This window comes from Piliocolobus tephrosceles, chromosome 14, assembly GCF_002776525.5.
Source record: "Piliocolobus tephrosceles isolate RC106 chromosome 14, ASM277652v3, whole genome shotgun sequence".
In the NCBI taxonomy this organism is placed as follows: Eukaryota; Metazoa; Chordata; class Mammalia; order Primates; family Cercopithecidae; genus Piliocolobus; species Piliocolobus tephrosceles.
The window spans coordinates 38,843,957-38,864,673 of NC_045447.1; the positions used below are offsets into that span (position 1 = coordinate 38,843,957).

Below are 20,717 nucleotides of genomic sequence, written 5' to 3' on the forward strand. Positions count from 1 at the left end.
TATTAGATCAACGAGACTGAAAGTCAACAAGGAAATCCAGGAATTGAACTCAGCTCTGCACCAAGCAGACCTAAAAGACATCTACAGAACTCTCCACCCCAAATCAAAAGAATATACATTCTTCTCAGCACCACATCACACTTATTAAAAACTGACCACATAGTTGGAAGTAAAACACTCCTCAGCAAATCTAAAAGAACAGAAATTATATCAAACTGTCTCTCAGATCGCAGTGCAATCAAATTAGAACTCAGGATTAAGAAACTCACTAAAAACTGCTCAACTACATGGAAACTGAACAACCTGCTCCTGAATGACTACTGGGTACATAACGAAATGAAGGCAGAAATAAAGATGTTCTTTGAAACCAATGAGAACAAAGAACAACATACCAGAGTCTCTGGCACACGTTTAAAGCAGTGTGTAGAGGGAAATTTATAGCACTAAATGCCCACAAGAGAAAGCAGAAAAGATGTAAAATTGAAACCCTAACATCACAATTAAAAGAACTGGAGAAGCAAGAGCAAACACGTTCAAAAGCTAGCAGAAGGCAAGAAATAACTAAGATCAGAGCAGTATTGAAGGAGATAGAGACACAAAAAATCCTTCAAAAAATAAATGAATCCAGGAGCTGGTTTTTTGAAAAGATCAACAAAATTGACAGACCACTAGCGAGACTAATAAAGAAGGAAAGAGAGAAGAATCAAATAGATGCAATAAAAAAATCATAAAGGGGATTTACCACCGATCCCACAGAAATACAAACTACCATCAGAGAATATTATAAACACCTCTATACAAATAAACTAGAAAATCTAGAAGAAATGGATAAATTCCTGGACACATACACCCTCCCAAGACTAAACCAGGAAGAAATTGAATCCCTGAATAGACCAATAACAGGTTCTGAAATTGAGGCAATAATTAATAGCCTACCAACCAAAAAAAGTCCAGGACTTGATGGATTCACAGCTGAATTCTACCAGAGGTACAAAGAGGAGCTGGTACCATCCTTCTGAAATGATTACAATCAATAGAAAAAGAGGGAATTCTCCCTAACTCATTTTATGAGGCCAGCATCATCCTGATACCAAAGCCTGGCAGAGACACAACAAAAACAGAGAATTTTAGACCAATATCACTGATGAACATCAATGCAAAAATCCTCAATAAAATACTGGCAAACTGAATCCAGCAGCATATCAAAAAGCTTATCCAGCACGATCAAGTTGGCTTCATCCCTGGGACGCAAGGCTGCTTCAACATATGCAAATCGATAAACGTAATACATCATATAAACAGAACCAATGAGAAAAATCACATGATTATCTCAGTAGATGTACAAAAGGCCTTTAATAAAATTCAACACCCCTTCATGCTAAAACCTCTTAATAAACTAGGTATTGATGGACTGTATCTCAAAATAATAAGAGCTATTTATGACAATCCCACAGCCAATATCATACAGAATGGGCAAAAACTGGAAGCATTACTTTTGAAAACTGGCACAAGACAGGGATGCCCTCTCCCACCACTCCTATTCAATATACTTCTGGCCAGGGCAATCAGGCAGGAGAAAGAAAGAAAGGGTATTCAATTAGGAAAAGAGGAAGTCAAATTGTCTCTGTTTGCAGATGATATGACTGCATATTTAGAAAATCCCATCGACTCAGCCCCAAATCTCCTTAAGCTGATAAACAACTTCAGCAAAGTCTCAGGATACAAAATCCATGGGCAAAAATCACAAGCATTCCTATACACCAATAATAGACAAACAGAGAGCCAAATCATGAATGAACTCCCATTCACAATTGCTCCAAATAGAATAAAATACCTAGGAATCCAACTTACAAGGGACGTGAAGGACCTCTTCAAGGAGAACTACAAACCACTGCTCAACGAAATAAAAGAGGACACAAACAAATGGAAGAACCTTCCATGCTCATGGATAGGAAGACTCGATATCATGAAAATGGCCATACTGTCCAAGGTAATTTATAGATTCAATGCTATCCCCATCAAGTTACCAATGATTTTCTTCACAGAATTGGAAAAACTACTTTAAAGTTCATATGGAACAAGAAAAGAGCCCACACTGCCAAGACAATTCTAAGCCAAAAGAACAAAGTTGGAGGCATCATGCTACCTGGCTTCAAACTATACTATAAGGCTACAGTAACCAAAACAGCATGGTACTGGTACCAAAACAGAGATATAGACCAATGGAACAAAACAGAGCCCTCAGAAAAAATACTACACATCTACAACCATCTGATATTTGACAAACCTGACAAAAACAAGAAATGGGGAAAGGATTCCCTATTTAACAAATGGTGCTGGGAAAACTGGCTAGCCATATGTACAAAGCTGAAACTGGATCCCTTCCTTACACCTTATACAAAAATTAATTCAAGATGGATTAGGGACTTAAATGTAAGACCTAAAACCATAAAAACCCTAGAAGAAAACCTAGGCAATTCCATTCAGGACATAGGCATGGGCAAGGACTTCATGACTAAAACCCAAAAGCAATGGCAACAAAAGCCAAAATAGACAAATGGGATCTAATTAAACTAAAGATCTTCTGCATAGCAAAAGAAACTACCATCAGAGTGAACAGGCAACCTATAGAATGGGAGAGAAAATTTTTACAATCTACCCATCCGACAAAAGGGCTAATATCCAGAATCTACAAAGAACTTAAACAAATTTACAAGAAAAAAATCAAACAACCCCATCACAAAGTGGGCAAAGGATATGAACAGACACTTCTCAAAAGAAGACATATATGCAGCCAACAGACACATGAAAAAATGCTCATCACCACTGGCCATCAGAGAAATGCAAATCAAAACCACAATGAGATACCATCTCATGCCAGTTAGAATGGCAATCATTAAAAAGTCAGGAAACAACAGGTGCTGGAGAGGATGTGGAGAAATAGGAACACTTTTACACTGTTGGTGGGACTGTAAACTAGTTCAACCATTGTGGAAGACAGTGTGGCGATTCCTCAAGGATCTAGAACTAGAAATCCCATTTGACCCAGCCATCCCATTACTGGGTATATACCCAAAGGATTATAAATCATGCTGCTATAAAGACACATGCACACGTATGTTTACTGTGGCACTATGCACTAATAACAAAGACTTGGAATCAACCCAAATGTACATCAATGATAAAATGGATCAAGAAAATGTGGCACGTATACAACATGGAATACTATGCAGCCATAAAAAAGGATGAGTTCATGTTCTTTATTAGGGACATGAATGCAGCTGGAAACCATCATTCTCAGCAAACTATTGCAAGGACAGAAAACCAAACACCATGTGTTCTCACTCATAGGTGGGAATTGAACAATGAGAACACTTGGACACAGGATGTGGGGAGCAGGGAGGGATAGTATTAGGAGATACACACTTAATGTAAATGACGAGTTGATGGGTGCAGTACACCCACATGGCACATGTATACATATGTAACAAGCCTGCAAATTGTGCACATGTACCCTGGAACTTAAAGTATAATTTAAAAAAAAGAAAAAGAAAATCATGTAATATATTTATTTTTATACATGCATACATGTGTATACCATGTAATCTTTTATAAAAGTCATCAAATTATTCCAAGTCTATATTATAACTATGTTAAATTATATATATAGAAAAAGACTGGAAGAGAACATGGACAAATAATAGTCTTGATTAACAGATGGATTTGTGAGTGATCTCTTCATCTTGTAAACTGTTGTTTTACTTATGTTTACAACAAAGAAGAAATACTCTAAATTCTTTGGAGCAAACTTAATACAGAAAAGACATAGAATTTCTACCTCTTTGTCTTGAATGTTAGGGTCTGCATTATTTTCCATGAGAACTGCCATGCAGTTGATATAGCCTCCATATGCAGCACACTGCAAAGGGGTTCTTCCTGCATAATCCTGAACATTTGGATTGATCTTATTTTCTATTAATATTTGGCAAACATCAGCATTTCCTCCCAGTGCTGCCCAATGTAGAAGAGAATGTCCATCTTGGTCAACTAGATCTACTCTTGCTCCACCTGGAAAAGCACAAATATAATGAAAATGTATAATAGAAATAGCATTTATTAAAATGAATAGAAGTAAAAAAACCACAATTCTTCCTTAAATGCATTTATTAAAATGAATAGAAGTCAAATAATAACAACTGTTCCTTAAATTCTTTATTCTTGTGGAAATGCTTCCACATACATTGTCTACTTCAGATTTTCACAATAAGCTTATAAACTGGACTGGCTAGGAATCACTCCCCCTTTATATAAAATAAAATTGAGGATCAGGCAGGTGAAGTGACTTTCCCTATATCAAGCAACTCCCAACAAGTGGAGCTAGGAGTGGAACTGGAGGTTCCTCACGCCATGTTGGGTGATCATCCCTTCATCCTTGTACTTGTACAGCTTTCTGGTAAGGAAAGCTTTATCTCAAACAGAGTATGCAAGAATTCCTACCTGTTAAGAGAGACTTATTAGGAGTACTGTTATTAACCCACCTTTAATGAGTGTCTGAATCACATCTTTGTGTCCCATCTCACAGGCTCGGAAAAGTGGAGTATGTTTCATAACGTCAGTAGCATCTACTTGAGCGTTATTTTCCAGTAATAACTTCACGGTGCTGACATGGCCAGAAAGGGCAGCAGCATGCAAAGCTAAAAGGGAACCAAAATAAAGTGATGAATTAGTCAATAACAACTTCACCTTTTAAATTATTATATGTCCTTTCTTCTCTTGATTTCCCCATCATTTTGAATAAATGCAATCTCAATTTTAAGGATTCCCTAATTTATTTTTTGCTTTTTTAGATTGTGCCTTCCTCCCTATGCATATGTATCACTTACACTTTCCCCTTTCCTTCTACCTTTCTCTTCTTGCTATTTTCTTCCTTTCCATCCTGTTGGTCTGAAATGGTATCCTCTTCTAAGCTACTAGTTTTCTCTTTTCAGCTATTAGTTTTCTCTTTTTCTCTTTCAAGACAGCAAGAAAACAATACAAAGAGAAATGATTTAAATGATGTACACAATTCTGCCCAACAACCCACTCAATAAGCATATGTCCCTAAGGGATCATGTGACTGGAGACATAATAGACTGTTCCTTCCATTGGTTAAATGTGCTGTTTCTTCAATTGGCTTGCGCACCCCAGTGGTACTGAAAAGCATGTACATCTTGCTGCATTGAGTGCATTTTTAATAAAACATCACTCCAAATACAAGCCAGCTACTTCCCCAGGGCTCAATTTAAGAAACAGTGAGGTGGCACATGTCTATAGTTCCAGCTACTTGGGAGGCTGAGGCAGGAGCACTGCTTGAATCCAAGAGGTCTAGACCAGTCTGGAGAAAATAGGAATACCTCATCTCAAAAAAAGAAAAGAAAAGAAACAGGAATTTGCTTCACTGGAGAAAAACTGACATGGAATATGGCCTCCTCTCTTGTGCCTTCCAGAGGTTTTAAAGAGTAATTTTGATTAAATGTGTTTCATGTTACACTGACTCCTGCCTATGTTACTCCACTGTAATGCTTGGCTTATGTCATCCCTCTATAGGTTTGAATTAGCCAAAGTAACACTTCAGATGCCTGGGCCAGTTCTAAGTATTATGGCTCTATAAGGCCTAGAACAGTGTCTTTTTCATAAAGGGTGATCCATGGAGCAAACATGGGATGCAGATTTTTGGGCTGAGTAGTATTATACTGTTGGATGTTTAGCATAGAACACAATAGATAAGGTTACATTCTAGGAAGGAAAGCAAAACAAAACAATTCTCCATCAATAAAGTATTATATAATGATAATTGATATAATTAAAGTAATAAAAACTGTTCTGATATGTAGAATCACTGAGGGACTACTTTTGATTGGTGGTTACAGATAGCTTTGCATAAGAGTGGATGTTTAAGTTGAGACCTGAACCATGAAAAAGACAGAGTGAGACTCCGTCTCAAAAAATAAAATAAAATAAAAATAACCTTGAACTTAGCTATTGTTACTCCCACTTTGAAAAGTGGTGCAAGTTTCTATAGAAACTTAATTTTTTAATGTAATTTTATATTACAGAAACCTTCAAACATATTCAAAAGTAGACAATGGTCCAGTGAACTCAATATAGCTATCACCCAGTTTCAACAATTATCAATACATGGCTAATCTTGTTTTATTTATTTATTGAGCAAAGGAAGAGTTAGTACAGGACACGAACGACTGTGTGTGTTTAAGGAAGGAAGGGTAGTTGCAGCACAGTAAGTGACAGTGGAGTAAGTCAGAAAGGTAGAAAAGGCCAGATCACAAATGGTCCTATCGGTCAGTGATGGAAGACATTTGAAGGGCTTTATGTAGTGGAGTGATATTATCTGATTTATGCTTTAAACAGATGACTCTAGCTGTTCTGAGAAGAATGTAGTTGTAATAGATTAAAATATAAGCAGGGAGACCAGTAAATATTTTGGCAGTAGACTGAGTGAAAAATGATGGTGGTCTGACTAGGGTGGTTGGAATGGAGATGGAAAGAAATAGAATGATTTAGAACATGTTTTGGAGGTGGAGTCAACAGGACTTGCTACAGGATTTGACACAGAATCTCTATCCATGTAGCCTGAGAATCTGAATTTAAACAAACACCTCTAGTAATTCTTATGCCATTCTTGAATTTGCATTGACCTAAATGGCTGAATGTTAGTTTGACCTAGACAAGATTCAGACAGGCATGAGTAACTTCAAATATCTGAAGTGCTATCACATGGAAGACAGCACAGGGTAGAACATTCAGTTTGACAAATTTTGGCTCAGTATAAGGAAGAACATTCTAATAGAGTTAAGATGGCAGTAGTGGGTTTTCTATATTGGAGCTGTTCAACAAGAGGCTGAAAGACCACTGCTGAGAATATCGTAAGGCAGATGAAAGCATCATATAACATCTGTGATATTTCAGTGATTTCACATTTTAAGAGCATAAGAACCCTTTTTCCCCAAATGAAAATTTATAAAACACCTAATATATAAAACAAGCAAGAGTTACGTGGTTCTGACTAAATCAGAAGTGGAGCATTACCCACTCGACTGTCTATTCCCTCAGCTAAGTATTTCAGGTACCTCTATAGAAAACTGTTGTTATGAAGAACATGGTTTGGAAAACCCTGGGCTAGATTTAGTTTTAAGGTGACTTCTAATTCTGAAATGCTACAATTCTGTGATGTGGCATCCAGTATGAAATATACTCTATAGATAACATCAATATCAAATTTTTTAAAAAGATAAAATTTCAATCAAGTAACAGATAAAATCAATGATCATATTAAAGGAAATCCCCCATTTATAACTATTTGAATTTACTTTATATTTATTTATTTATTTGAGACAGAGTCTCACTCTGTTGCCCAGGCTGGAGTGTAGTGGCATGATCTCGGCTCACTGCAACTTCCACCTCCTGGGTTCAAGTGATTCTCCTGTCTCAGCCTCCCGAGTAGCTGGGACTACAGGTGCCCACCACTATGCCCAGCTAATTTTTGTATTTTTAGTATAGGTGGGGTTTCACCATGTTGGCCAGGCTGGTCTCGAACTCCTGACCTCAAATGATCTACCCACCTCGGCCTCCCAAAGTGCTGGGTTGACAGGCGTGAGCCACTGCGCGTGGCCTGAATTTTCTTTATTTAAAAATAATCTTAGGTCAAGCATTACTCTCTCTTTGAAAAGTACTGCAAGTTTATATAGAAACTTAATTTTTTTAAATGTAACTTTATATTGCGGAAACCTTCAAACATATTCAAAAGCAGACAATTGTCCAGTGAACTCAATATAGCTATTACCCAGCTTCAACAATTATCAGTACATGGCTAATCTTGTTTTATTTAACCACGATTCATTTCCTCTACTTCTGATTGTTTTGAAAAAAATTCTAGAGTCATATCCTTTCATCTGTAAATATTTTAGTATCTTTGAAAAACAAGGATTCTTTTTTTAAATACCTCACTGTATCAGTTAGGATCCAGTCAGAAGACAGAAACCATACCAGATATAATAGATGGAATTCAGTATAAATAGTTGCTGGCTTTGTATTGAAGAAATGAAAAGGCAGAAAGAAAACACTAAGTAAGGTACCACGGAGGTAGCAAATGCAAAAAATAGCTACCAGTCCTGGCACTGCGAGTACATAAAGAAGAGGATGAAATTATTGAAACCTAAAAGCTTAGAAGAGCCCTGAAGAATGAAAACTCAACCTCTGAGGAATGGCTCTGCTTGGCTGGTGCTGTTGTGTCTGACAAGGGTGCACAGAGGCTGACACTGTGAATGTTGGAAACCTGCAGAGTGAAATTAACTGTTTTTGCTGAAATACAGTATTGCTGTGTTGAAGAAGCATTACTAGGGTGATGCTGACCATAGCAGGAAATAAAAGCAACAACAGGCCGGACGTGGTGGCTCACACCTGTAATCCAAGCACTTTGGGAAGCTGAGGTGGGAGGATTGCTTGAGCCTAGGAGTTTGAGACCAGCCTGGGCAACACAGTGAGATCCCATCTATTATTATTATTATTATTTTACTTTTTTTTCTAAAAAAAGAAAACAAGAAAAAAGCAAGAGCAGGACGCAGACAGAAAGATGTAATCCCTTGTCCCTCTTCCAGTCTTCCAGTCTCCCTCCAATGCTCCCTATTGGTGGACTCTAAAAGAGCACCTGTGGCAAAGGGGAAATGTGATTTGCAGAGCCCCAGGCCCAGCACTGCAAAGAAAGGACAAAATGATAAAACCATAATGCTGTTATCACACCTAAAAAATACTAACAGAACTTCTGTAATGTTCAATAATATTGACATTTTCCTGATGGCTGTACATTTTTTATAGTTTATTTATTTGAGTCAGGATCCAAATAGTGTCCATATATTGCTATTGGTAACACCTCTTTTTAATGGGAAGGAAAAAAAAAATCCTTGTAGAGGGATGATAGAGAAGAACTCACTTTCACAGAAAAGAAATGTCAGGAAGGCATCTCTGACATAATAAAATCCCCACAGAAGAAAGAAGCCAGCAAATTAATGAATCTGAGAAGAATTTATGTCTGAACTTCAACCATGGTGCATATGAGAAAGATACTTTTGGTCAAAGAGTGCAAGTATCCTTGCCCATACCTTATTCAAATATCTGAAAAAGTTAAACTAAAATCAAAGTTAGTGATAAAGTGGAAGAATATATAATGGAAACCTGACAAAGAATTAAATGTTCAGATCATTTATAAAGTCAGCATCCTATGTGTCTGCACTATGCCCCTTAAGAAATTTAAGATCTGCTGTAAGGCTTTAATAGAGAAATACTTTTGAAAGTTAAGTCTTTATCATAAAATTGAATTGTCTTCTTAAAATACATATTTTTGAGGCTGTGGTTGTCTTGGTACAGGGAGGGAGATTTTAAGTAAAGCAACTCCCCTCCCTTCTCTCTCTCTACTGTTGCATCAATAGTTTTGGTGGCCAAGAAAATTCTTATTCAGGATAACAGTAGATGCAAATGGCTCTAGCATGTTTCTACAAATAAAAAAACATAACATGGAGAAGCCCATCACTTATTTTTTATTCTATTCAGTGCTATTGTAGTAGTATGTGATTTCTCCTTCTCTTTCTGAGTTGTAAGTAGGATACAGTACGCAAGGAAGAGACCTCCAAGTTGACACTGAGGCTGAAAAACTTTACCTTTCATTAACCAACACATAGGTAAAGGCCTCTCCTATTAGAGAAAGAAATTAAAATAAGCATCTAGTAAGAGTTTTTCAAGCAAGGTTGATATGAAGCTTTGAAGCTTCTAGAGCCATGGGGGGTTATCTCTAAAAATGGGAGATTCAGGATGTGGTAATGCTATTCAAACCTGAGAAAAGAGCACAGTAAAGGAGACTGCTGAGAATACACTTAAATGTGTGCATTCCTTAAATATAATTCTAAATTTTTGAAAATATAATGACAATTAAATATGGATAGTTTTACAGTATAGGTTTTGTTTTTTTTTACAAAAAGATAAATGATCAGAAGAGTCCCCATAATCATGTCTAAGGAGCAACCAGGGTTTTAAACCAAATGCAACCATTCATTTGGTAGAAACATATGCTAATCTTAGCCATAATACTGAAGAAATAAAGCCTTTGGAGTGATATCCTGGCAAACCCAAACTTAAAACCGAAGACTGAAGTCAAACAATATTAGATTAGGAACAAAGATTTCAAGTTGCTATTTTACAAGTTTTATAGCAACAGCTACACTTTGGAACCTGAATGAAAGCAAATTGAATGTGTCTACCAGTTCTCACCTGTACCTCCATATTTGTCAGCCATGTTAATATCAATGTCCGATTTTAAGCTCAGCATAGTCCTAAGGACATCATCACTGCCTTTGCCAGCTGCCCACATAAATGATGTTCTTCCTTCTAGGTCTGAATCATCTTTCACTGAAGGATGTTTTAAAAACACTTTAACTGTTTCCTGTAAGAAAACTTGATTTAAAAAATGGAGACAAAACAGTAGTATTTTCTATGGTAATAAAGTCATATAATAATATGTGACTTCCATTAAGAAGCAAAGCATTTTCCCCTTGCTTTTGAATTAAATTAAATTATCTTTTTATTAATGACAGAACTACAATTTTCATCAAAGATAACAATCCTCTGTCCTTACAAATTAGTTGTAGTGTCCGTAACACTTCACAAACATAACCTAACTCTCCCATTCAACATCCTCAAAATGGAAAGTAATCATCTTCAATCAAGCTTGGAAACTTTATAGGTCATTGTTTGAGTGACAGTTACAAAACTCAGAAGTATTCAGTGTTTTATTTATTAATGAACAAAATTTAAATATTTCTTTCTATTTCTCTCTTCTCTCTTCCCTTCTCTTCTCTTCCCTCCCTCCCTGCGCCCCGCTTCTCTTTCTTTCTTTCTTGAGGGAGTCTCACTCTGTTGCCCAGGGTGGAATGCACTGGTGCCATCTCAGCTCACTGCAACCTCCGCCTCCTGTGTTCAAGCGATTCTCCTGCCTCAGCCTCCCGAGTAGCTGAGTGTCACTACACCCGGTTAATTTTTGTATTATTAGTAGAGATGGGGTTTTACCATGTTGGCCCAGCTGATCTTGAACTCCTGACCTCAAATGATCCATCCATCTTGGCCTCCCAAAGTGCTGGAATTACAGGCATGAACCACTGTACCCGGCCATAAAATACATGTTTTCTTGGACATTTTACATGAGACCCATCTATTCAGGCATGCCTCCAGAGAAGGTTCTGCATTCTCTCACTGTGGTGTTTGTTTGTTTTTGCCTTAAATCCAGGAACAAACTGGAATTATGTGATTAGTTACTAAACATTTTTAAAATGGTTAATGCATTTATTGAATACTGATTGATGTATTCTCATTACTGAGAAAGGCAGTGCTCAATTCAGTAAAACAAATATTTATTCAGCAATTCCTTTATTACTGAATTGTCCTTCTATGGAATCACACAAAAATTAGGACTGGCCCGTATGCGGTGGCTCACACCTGTAAGCCCTGCACTTTGGGAGGCCAAGGCGGGTGGATCACAAGGTCAGGAGATTGAGAGCATCCTGGCCAACATGGTGAAACTCTGTCTCTACTAAAATATAAAAAAATTAGCCAGGCATGGTGGCACGTGCCTATAGTCCCAGCTACTTGGGAAGTTGAGGCAGGGGAATTGATTGAACTTGGGAGACGGAGGTTGCAGTGAGCCAAGATCACATCCTTGCACTCCAGCCTGGGCAACAGAGTGAGACTCCATCTCAAACAAAAACAAAAACAAAACAAAAAAAAATGACGACGACGACAACAAAAAAAATGAGGACCTTTGACAATTCTATTAGTGCCTCACAATTTTAATGGGGGTTAATATTCCAGCATTTTAAATTGCTTCTTTCCTCAGAACTTAGACTCATATAAACTTTTAGAAAGATCATAGAAACTTTTGATTGAATTGAGGTAAAAGAGTTTCAGACAAAAAATGCTGGAGGCTGTGAGCTGACGAAAAATGTATAAAATGTTGACTCTCAGTATTTTACAGAAAGAAGAATTCAAGAGCTCATCTAATCCAGTTCCTTATTTTACAGATGAAGAAATTTAGGTTCCAAGGTCATATAAATATTGGTGGCAGATAAAGGAAGAATCCAGGGTTAACACTCCTTCCACAGCATCACACACTGCTTTCTACTTTTAAGACTATTTGTTGAGTTACTGAGGTATAATAACTTACTGTTCCTAAAGTCTAATATATATGTTTATTAAGCATATTAAATATATTTGAATAAAGAAATGAATTTTAAAAGTTTGTGATTTTTTGCTTTATTTTCTTTTACTAACTTGCAAACATTTCTTTGCTGAGTATGTTTTTACTTCATGATGAATGTTTACAGGGCTCTGTATGTGTAGGGGAATGTGTCCATAGTTTTCAAGGAGCGAACTGTAATTTCTTGTCAGTTATTAGACGACAACGAGATCAAGGGACTTGAAACTCAGCTTACATAATTTGTATAATTATTAAAAATCAACTCTGGAATTGGCAGATTATCCAACAAAATATTTCTTTGAATAAAATTATTATATCATATTATTGAATCATCATAAAGAATAATGTTCTACCATTCTTTCTTGTTTCTATTAGCACACCTATTTAATTATTGGTGTCTGTATATATATATTAAATTTGGAGTCTAAGTTTTGGGTTAAAGCCCATGAGCAAGGCATTTAATCTCATGGAACCTTGCTTTGTTTTGGTTTGTTTTCTATAAACAGGGGATAACATATCTAATAGCCTTGTGTTGATTTATGTGAGCTGTGATTTCCATAGATTGACTAGGCTGGGTCAAGTTAATTTCCTACCTATTTGTAATAAAAAAAACCTTCTCCTAAAATACTGCTTTGTTAGGTGATAACAGATAATGATTTGTCAAAACTCTAGGTGGTAAATTGAATAAGTTGTTAGGAATACCAAGAAGCAAGGATTAGAAGAATAGTTGTTCTGGATACCAGAGTCGGGAAGGGTGTGAAGATAAGATATTTTAGAGATCTGAGTATTTAACAGAGCATTTGGAGAGGTCATGAAGATGAAATTATACTATGCTTGATGATAGTACTATTTATTTATTTATTTATTTACTTTTGAGATGAAGTCATGCTCTGTCACCCAGGCTGGAGTGCAGTGGCACTATCTTGGCTCACTGCAACCTCCGCCTCCCAGGTTCAAGCGATTCTCCTCCCTCAGCCTCTCAAGTAGCTGGGACTATAGGCGCCAGTCACCTTGTCCGGCTAATTTTTGTATTTTTAGTAGAAACAGTGTTTCCACCGTGTTGGCCAGGCTGTTCTCGAACTCCACACCTTAGGTGATCTGCCCATCTCGGCCTCCCAAAGTGCTGGGATTACAGGCGTGAGCTACCATGCCTGACCTGATAGTATTATTATAATTTAATGAAACTAAGGGTTTCACTATGCATATCCATGTAGAAGGCAGCAAAATCTGTTTTAACGTGTGCATCCTTGGATGAATCTGGTTCCTGATGGCCATTCATACTCAGGAAGCTGAAGTAGCCTAGACACTATCATGTTGCGGGTGGACTGGGGACATAATGGATGAGAAAGGGGAGGGGAAGAACTATGAATAATATTCAGTATTTTTGGAAATAATTCATTTTTTGCATTCTCAGATGTATAATATACGTAATTATCAACACTAGTAGTAATGAGAGTACATTCTATTTCTTGAGTACGTGCTCTATGCCAAGGTATACAGCAGGCACTTGTCATAAATTTTCTCTAATCTTTACAACAATCCTGAAAGAAAAGGTAAAATTATCCTCATCTTACATATGAAGAAACTAAGATTAAGAAACTTGTGTAAGGTAATAATGCAGTTTAGCAAACTGCACAGACAGGATTCTAGCTGAGATTGTTCTAGTTCCAAAGCCTTGCCACACTGCTTTAAGGACAATTACACATGGCTGAACACTAAGATGTTCTTAGTGCTATAAAAGTAATACAAAGATGAAGTACTCTTACTGTAAAGTAAAATGTTACACTTAACATTAAAATAAAAACTGTATAAAACTTCAGATGTGACTAACAACTTAAAAAAGAAAAAAACAACCTTAGACTATCACTTGCATCACAGAGTGAACAGTATGAACCATTGTTAAAAGATAATTGATACATAAAAACAGACAAATGAGTCTAAGTAAATCTGGGAAAAGTTGAATAAGATCAGTGGATTATATCAGTGTCAATTTCCTGTTTATGATATTGTATTGGATGTTACCGTTAGAGTGAATTAGGTATAGGAGTGCAAAAAGTTTATTGGAAAAATAAATAAAGAAAAAAAAAGAGTGAACTAGGTGCAGGGTACATGAAATCTTGTTGTATTATTTCCTTCAACTACATATGAATCTATGATTATATAAAAATAAAAATTTTCACTAATAAAAAAAGAGCATTATCTTGTTTTACTCACAGCAAAGTTACTCTGAGCAGCATAGTGCAAAGGTGTGGCTCCTTGGCTGTCAGATGGGATAGTTCCAGACTTATTTCTTTCTAAAAGGAGATGGACAATCTGTGCATGGCCTGAGAAAAGACACAAAAAGGTAATTATCACTTATAAAGGACATTAATTAATTTATAATCTATTTAAATGAAAAAGAAAGAAAATTCACTGACACATAATACAGCATTCACAATGGTTTCTGAACAGCAGCCCCCAATGCAGTCTCTTCTAACTTCTCACTAACATATTAATATGAGGTAGAACAGAATGAAAACTTACTAAAAACTTAATGCTTCAACCAGGTAGGAATGAATTAAGTATACTTGTCAGACTGAGAAAAAACTATATTAGGCATCACCTCATCGCATTCCCTTCACTTTATAAAGCAAAGGAGGGGAAGGTGCTTTGGAGCCAAGCCCTCTTAGCCTTCACTGCTCCTACTCTCAAGGTTCCACTGCCCAACCAAACAGAACTGCATAGCTGTTGTCTTCTATTCAGGTGGACAAACTATAATACAACCTCTTCTATCTCTGAGGCCTCCCATCCCTATATTCTCCTTCCCACAATCTTTTATTATATTTATATTTTATAACATCTAGGCAGTGATTTCAAATCTCAGAAAACAAGTGGGCAGGCATGATGAGGCAGCAATGAAGACAATATAGTGCATCCTGGAGGACGTGATCTCTACAAGTGAAGTGCTGTAGAAAATACTAAAAAATGAACAAACCTGGTAGTAGTATATATAGGAAACCTGAAATTTTATACACTCTATTGTTTTCAGATATTGGAGAATGAAGAAGATGCCCCATTAGCAGAGCAAGGATATACTGCATAAAAGCCAGGCAGAGAAAAGTAATTTGAGTGGAAGTTGTGCTCATCTATCTGCTCTCCAGAAATGGTCTAAGATGGAGTTCTCCATAATATAAATGTGGGATCAAAGACAATCTGTGCCACATAGTTACTCTAAACACATTTCATTTTGTTTGAGAAATAAAGGGGAAAATTCAGTAAAGACTACATAAAAACATACTATAGGAAAGTGAAAAAGAAGCACTGTCAGAAAGATAAACAGCATACCTCTGAAAATGATCTAGAGAAGGATCCAGAGGAAAATTTCAGGAAACTGGTATCCTCGACTTAGTGCAAAAAGAGATGGCTTCTACGAAACAGAAACAGGGTATTCTAAGAAGAAAACAGAGTGAAATGAAAAAGTAATGGGAGGAAGTTAAAAGGAAATGAAATGAGATAAAAAGGAATATAGGTAAGACAAGGAAATAAAAATATAACCCAAAATACAATCTATATAGGAGGCAGAAAGAAAGCAAAACTTACAGAACAAAAAGTCAATTTAGTTATGTGGAGACAAATTTGCCAAGTAAGCCCAGAATCCAGAGGAAAAAGAAAAAGGGATGTAAGATGAAATCTGACTAATAATTATAAATCTGGCGATAAAAGTGGGTGCACACATAAACACCATTTTTTAAAAAAAGATAATGTGTAATTTAAAAATTAAGATCAAGATTATAATAATTAGGGGGGAATCTCAGATTATATTAACAAGTACTAAAAGAGTGATGAGTATCTGTGCTAAATTTTTTGTCTTAAATAGGTGGGAGTAAATAGATGCATTTTTGCTCTTGACTCTGATTCAGGCTTTAAAAAATTTTTGATAAATTTAAAAGTAACCACTAATAGAACCTAAATCCTCCTAAAACATTAGGCAATTCAAAATCAAATAACAACAACAAATCTAATCCATATACCAAAGAGCAGAAAGCAAAGGAAACAGGAAACAAAACAAAACAAACAAACAAAATATGTTAAACTGAAAACACTAATAATAGCAGGATAGCAGGAAAAAAAAAGTCCTGATTATTTATCTTATAACAATGACTAATAATGGGTAAAACTCCTTCATTGAAAGAGAAAGACTCTCAGATTGACTCCACACACAAAAAAATCCAACATACACATAAAACATACACATATATACACTCTCTCATCTATAAAAGTGATCTTCAAAAAGGTTAAGTAAAAGGCATTTCAGGAAAATATAAAGAAAAAAACTCAAATATCATAATATTAGTACAAACATAAAATTAAAGCCCTCCTCCCCAAAAATATAGGCGCTGAATATGAAAAGGTTTATGTTACATTTACATGTTGTCAATAAACATGAATTACTTTTATAACAAAAATTTAAAGTTAAGACATGTAGAAATTAAAACTAATATTTAACAGAAAATAAATTTATATTACTATAATTTAGTTTATAAAACAATACAACATATCAGTTAGAAATCAAAATAATTAACTAGGAATTGGGAGTGAACAGTGGAAGGGAAGGCATAGAAATATTCCTATACTCATGCAGTTTCATCTACTGTTGATCCTTTGAGTCACATACCTAATAAAGCTGCCCAGTGCAGTGGGGTTCGAAATAAGTTATCATAAGACGTTATATTGCAGCTTTCATATGAGGTCAAGACATCAACCACGGTCACATTCCCATCAGCAACTGCAAAGTGAAGAGGAGTTCGACCCTCGTAGTCTTGCCAGTTCAGTAAAGACTCCGTTGGAGCAGCATCCTGATTTGAAGGAACCAGAGACTTCAGACATACATGGAATCCTCAATAAACTACATTTGGTGTAAGCATTTTTTCCTTTCTTTCTTTTTTAGAGACAGGGTCTCATTCTGTCACCCAGGTTGGAGTAGAGTGGCATGATCACAGCTCACTGCAGCCTCAAACTCCTGGGCTCAAGCAATCCTCCTGTCTCAGCTTCCCAAGTGGCTGGGTCTACAGGCACACCCCACCACACCTGGCTAACTTTTGTTTTTTGTAGAGATGGGGTTTTGCCATGTTGCTCAGGCTGGTCTTTAATTCCTGGGCTCAAGCAATTCTCCTACCTCAGCCTCCCAAAATGCTGGGATTATGGTGTGAGTCACTGTGCCCAGCCTGGCACAAGAATTAACTGAGGAATTTTTGAAATAAGATCTCTACATTCTCTCTCAGCACAAATGATAAATCATGGAAAAAGTACAAAGTCTAAATTTTTAAAAAATTATTTTCATATTTAATTATAAAAAGTACAGAAAATAATATAACCATTACATACTGATTATCTAGATCAAAAAGGTGTCAACATTTTGCCTGATATGCTTTTGTTTCTGTTATGGTTCAACTAGGGATGTATGTTTTATACTTTTGTATATATGTAGGTATCCATAAACCATACACAAATTTTGTATGTGTGTTTTCAATATTCACATTATGGCAATGGATGTGTATCCTTTGGAAATTCTTTCTTTCAACACTATACTTTGGATATCTATGTTGGTACTAGTTTAGTTATTGAGGTGCTTGAATAAGCCATGATTTAGTTATCTATTTTCCTATTGAGGGACATTTAGGCTATTCCCATTTTTTTCACTACTACAGATAATGCTGCAATTAATATTTCCTTTACATGTCCCTTGTAGTACATGTGTGAGATTTTTCCATAGGCTAGATACCTAGAAGGGGAACTGCTGGGGTGAAGGATATCTTCAAATACCTTCAAATTGTCACATCACTCTCCAAATGGTCTTACCAATTAACACTGCCATGACAATATGTAAAAGTTTTTATTTCCCTACATGCTGGCACAAATTAATCATTTGGTATTATCAAGCTTACTGAATTTTTTCCTTATGGTTATGAAAGGCATTTCACTGCTATTTTAACTTGCAGTTCATTTATGAATGGGGTTGAGATTTTTCAATCATGTGTTTATTAGTGATTCGGTTTGATATGTCTGTAAATGGACAGTTCAAAACGTTAATTAATTTTTCAACTGGATCTCTGTAGCAGGCATTATGAAAATTACCAGGCAGATTTGAAAAGGAACCAAATAGAACTTTTGGAAGTGAAAAATTTAATCACTAAGATTAAAGGTTCAATGGAAAGAGTAAGCAATAGGTTGGACTTATTTGAAGACTTAGAAAACTGGAAGACAGATCTGATGCTATTACCCAGAATGCAGCAGAAAGAGACAAGGAGATGAGAACATAAAAGAGAAGTTAAAAGACATGGAAGATTAGATAAAATGCCTTAATATATATATAATTGGAGACCCTAAAGGCAAGAGTAAAGAGAATGAAGGAGAGGTGATATTTAAGGATAACAGCTATATATGTTTGACAGAACTGAGATACAATAGAATGTACACCAAACAGGATTTTTTTAAAAAGGTCACACCTAGACACACTGTAGTAAAACTGTAGAATGCCAAACAAAGAGTAAAATGTAAAAGCAGCCTGAGAGAAAAGATACATCATGCATAAAGAAATGACATACCAATAACAGACTCCTTAAGAGCAATAATAAAAGGCAGAAAGTAGCAAAATACTATGCTGAAAGAGCTGAGAAAAATAGATTCCCAGGACTATGTATACAGGATAATCATTTTTTTTTTTTTTCAAGACGCATACATTCTTAACAATTAAAAAGAGAGAGTTGGCTGGGGGTTGTGGCTCATGCCTGTAATCCCAGCACTTTGGGAAGCTGAGGTAGGTGGATCACTTGAGGCTAAGAGTTCGAAACCAGTCTGGCCAACATGCTGAAACTCTGTCTCTACTAAAAATATAAAAATTAGCTGTGCGGGGTGGCGTGCACCTGTAGTCCCAGCTACTCAGGAGGATGAGGCAGGAGAATCACTTGAATCCAGGATGCGGAGGTTGCAGTGAGCTGAGATCACACCACTGCACTCCAGCCTGTGACAGCACAAGGCTCTGTCCCAAAAAAACAAAACTAAAAACAAACAAACAAAACCAGAGACAGATGACCACCGAAAGATCTATACTAAAGAGAGTCAAGAGGACAACTCAGCAAGATGGCTGAATAGGAACAGCTCTGGTCTGCAGCTCCCAGTGAGGCCAACGCAGAAGGCGGGTGATTTCTGCATTTCTAACTGTGGTGTCCAGTTCATCTCATTGGGACTGGTTAGACAGTGGGTGCAGCCCACAGATGGCGAGCAGATGCAGGGTAGGGCGTTGCCTCACCCGGGAAGTGCAAAGTATCAGGGAACTCCCTTCTCTAGTCAAGGGAAGCCGTGAAGGACAGTGCCATAAAGGACTGTGCTATTCAGCCCAGATACTATACTTTTTTCATGGTGTTTGGAACCAGCAGACTAGGAGATTCCCTAGGGTGCCTACAGCACCAGGGCCCTGGGTTTCAAGCACCAAACTGGGTGGCTGTTTGGGCAGATATTGAGCTAGCTTCAGGAGTTCTTTTTCATACCCCAGTGGTGCCTGGAATCCCAGGGAGATAAAACCGTTCACTCCTCTGGAAAGGGGGCTGAAGCCAGGGAGCCAAGTGGTTTTGCTCAGCAGGTCCCACCTCCCCGGAGTCCAGAAAGCTAAGATCCACTAGCTTGAAATTCTCACTGCCAGCACAGCAGTCTGAAGTCAACCTGGGATGCCTGAGCTTGGTGGGGGCAGGGGCGTCATCATTACTGAGGCTTGAGTAGGCTGTTTTCCCCTCACAGGGTAAACAAAGCCTCCAGGAAGTTTGAACTGGGCAGAGCCCACCATAGCATGGCAAACCACTATAGCCAGACTGCCTCTCTAGATTCTTCCTCTCTGGGCAGGGCATCTCTGAAAGAAAGGCAGCCGTTCCAGTCAGGGGCTTACAGATAAAACTCCCATCTCCCTGGGAGAGAGCACCCATGGAAGGATGGAACCAAAAAAGAGCCCGCATTGCCAAGACAATCCTAAGTCAAAAGGACAAAGCTGGAGGCGTCACGCTACCTGACTTCAAACTATACTACAAGGCTACAGTAATCAAAACAGCATGGTACTGGTACCAAAACAGAGATATAGACCAATGGAACAGAACGGAGCCCTCAGCAATAGTGCCACACATCTACAACCATCTGATCTTTGACAAACCTGAGAAAAACAAGAAATGGGGAAAGGATTCCCTATTTAATAAATGGTGCTGGGAAAATTGGCTAGCCATAAGTAGAAAGCTGAAACTGGATCCTTTCCTTACTCCTTATACGAAGATTAATTCAAGATGGATTAGAGACTTACATGTTAGACCTAATACCATAAAAACCCTAGAAGAAAATCTAGGTAGTACCATTCAGGACATAGGCATGGGCAAGGACTTCATGTCTAAAACACCAAAAGCAA

General features: G+C 37.1%; 1 protein-coding gene across 5 annotated transcripts in view; it reads right to left on the reverse strand.

Moving 5' to 3' along the window:
* Nucleotides 1-20,717, reverse strand: part of INVS (inversin) — a 234,441-nt gene that overhangs the window by 86,630 nt on the left and 127,094 nt on the right. For all 5 annotated transcript variants that reach the window (XM_023202710.2, XM_023202698.2, XM_023202696.2 and 2 more), the window contains 5 exons: nucleotides 16,950-17,130; nucleotides 14,510-14,619; nucleotides 10,318-10,489; nucleotides 4,539-4,694; nucleotides 3,839-4,068 (listed from right to left, as the gene is read on the reverse strand). In XM_023202710.2, the coding sequence (XP_023058478.1) occupies nucleotides 3,839-4,068; nucleotides 4,539-4,694; nucleotides 10,318-10,489; nucleotides 14,510-14,619; nucleotides 16,950-17,130 (849 nt within the window). The remainder of the gene's footprint in view (nucleotides 1-3,838; nucleotides 4,069-4,538; nucleotides 4,695-10,317; nucleotides 10,490-14,509; nucleotides 14,620-16,949; nucleotides 17,131-20,717) is intronic.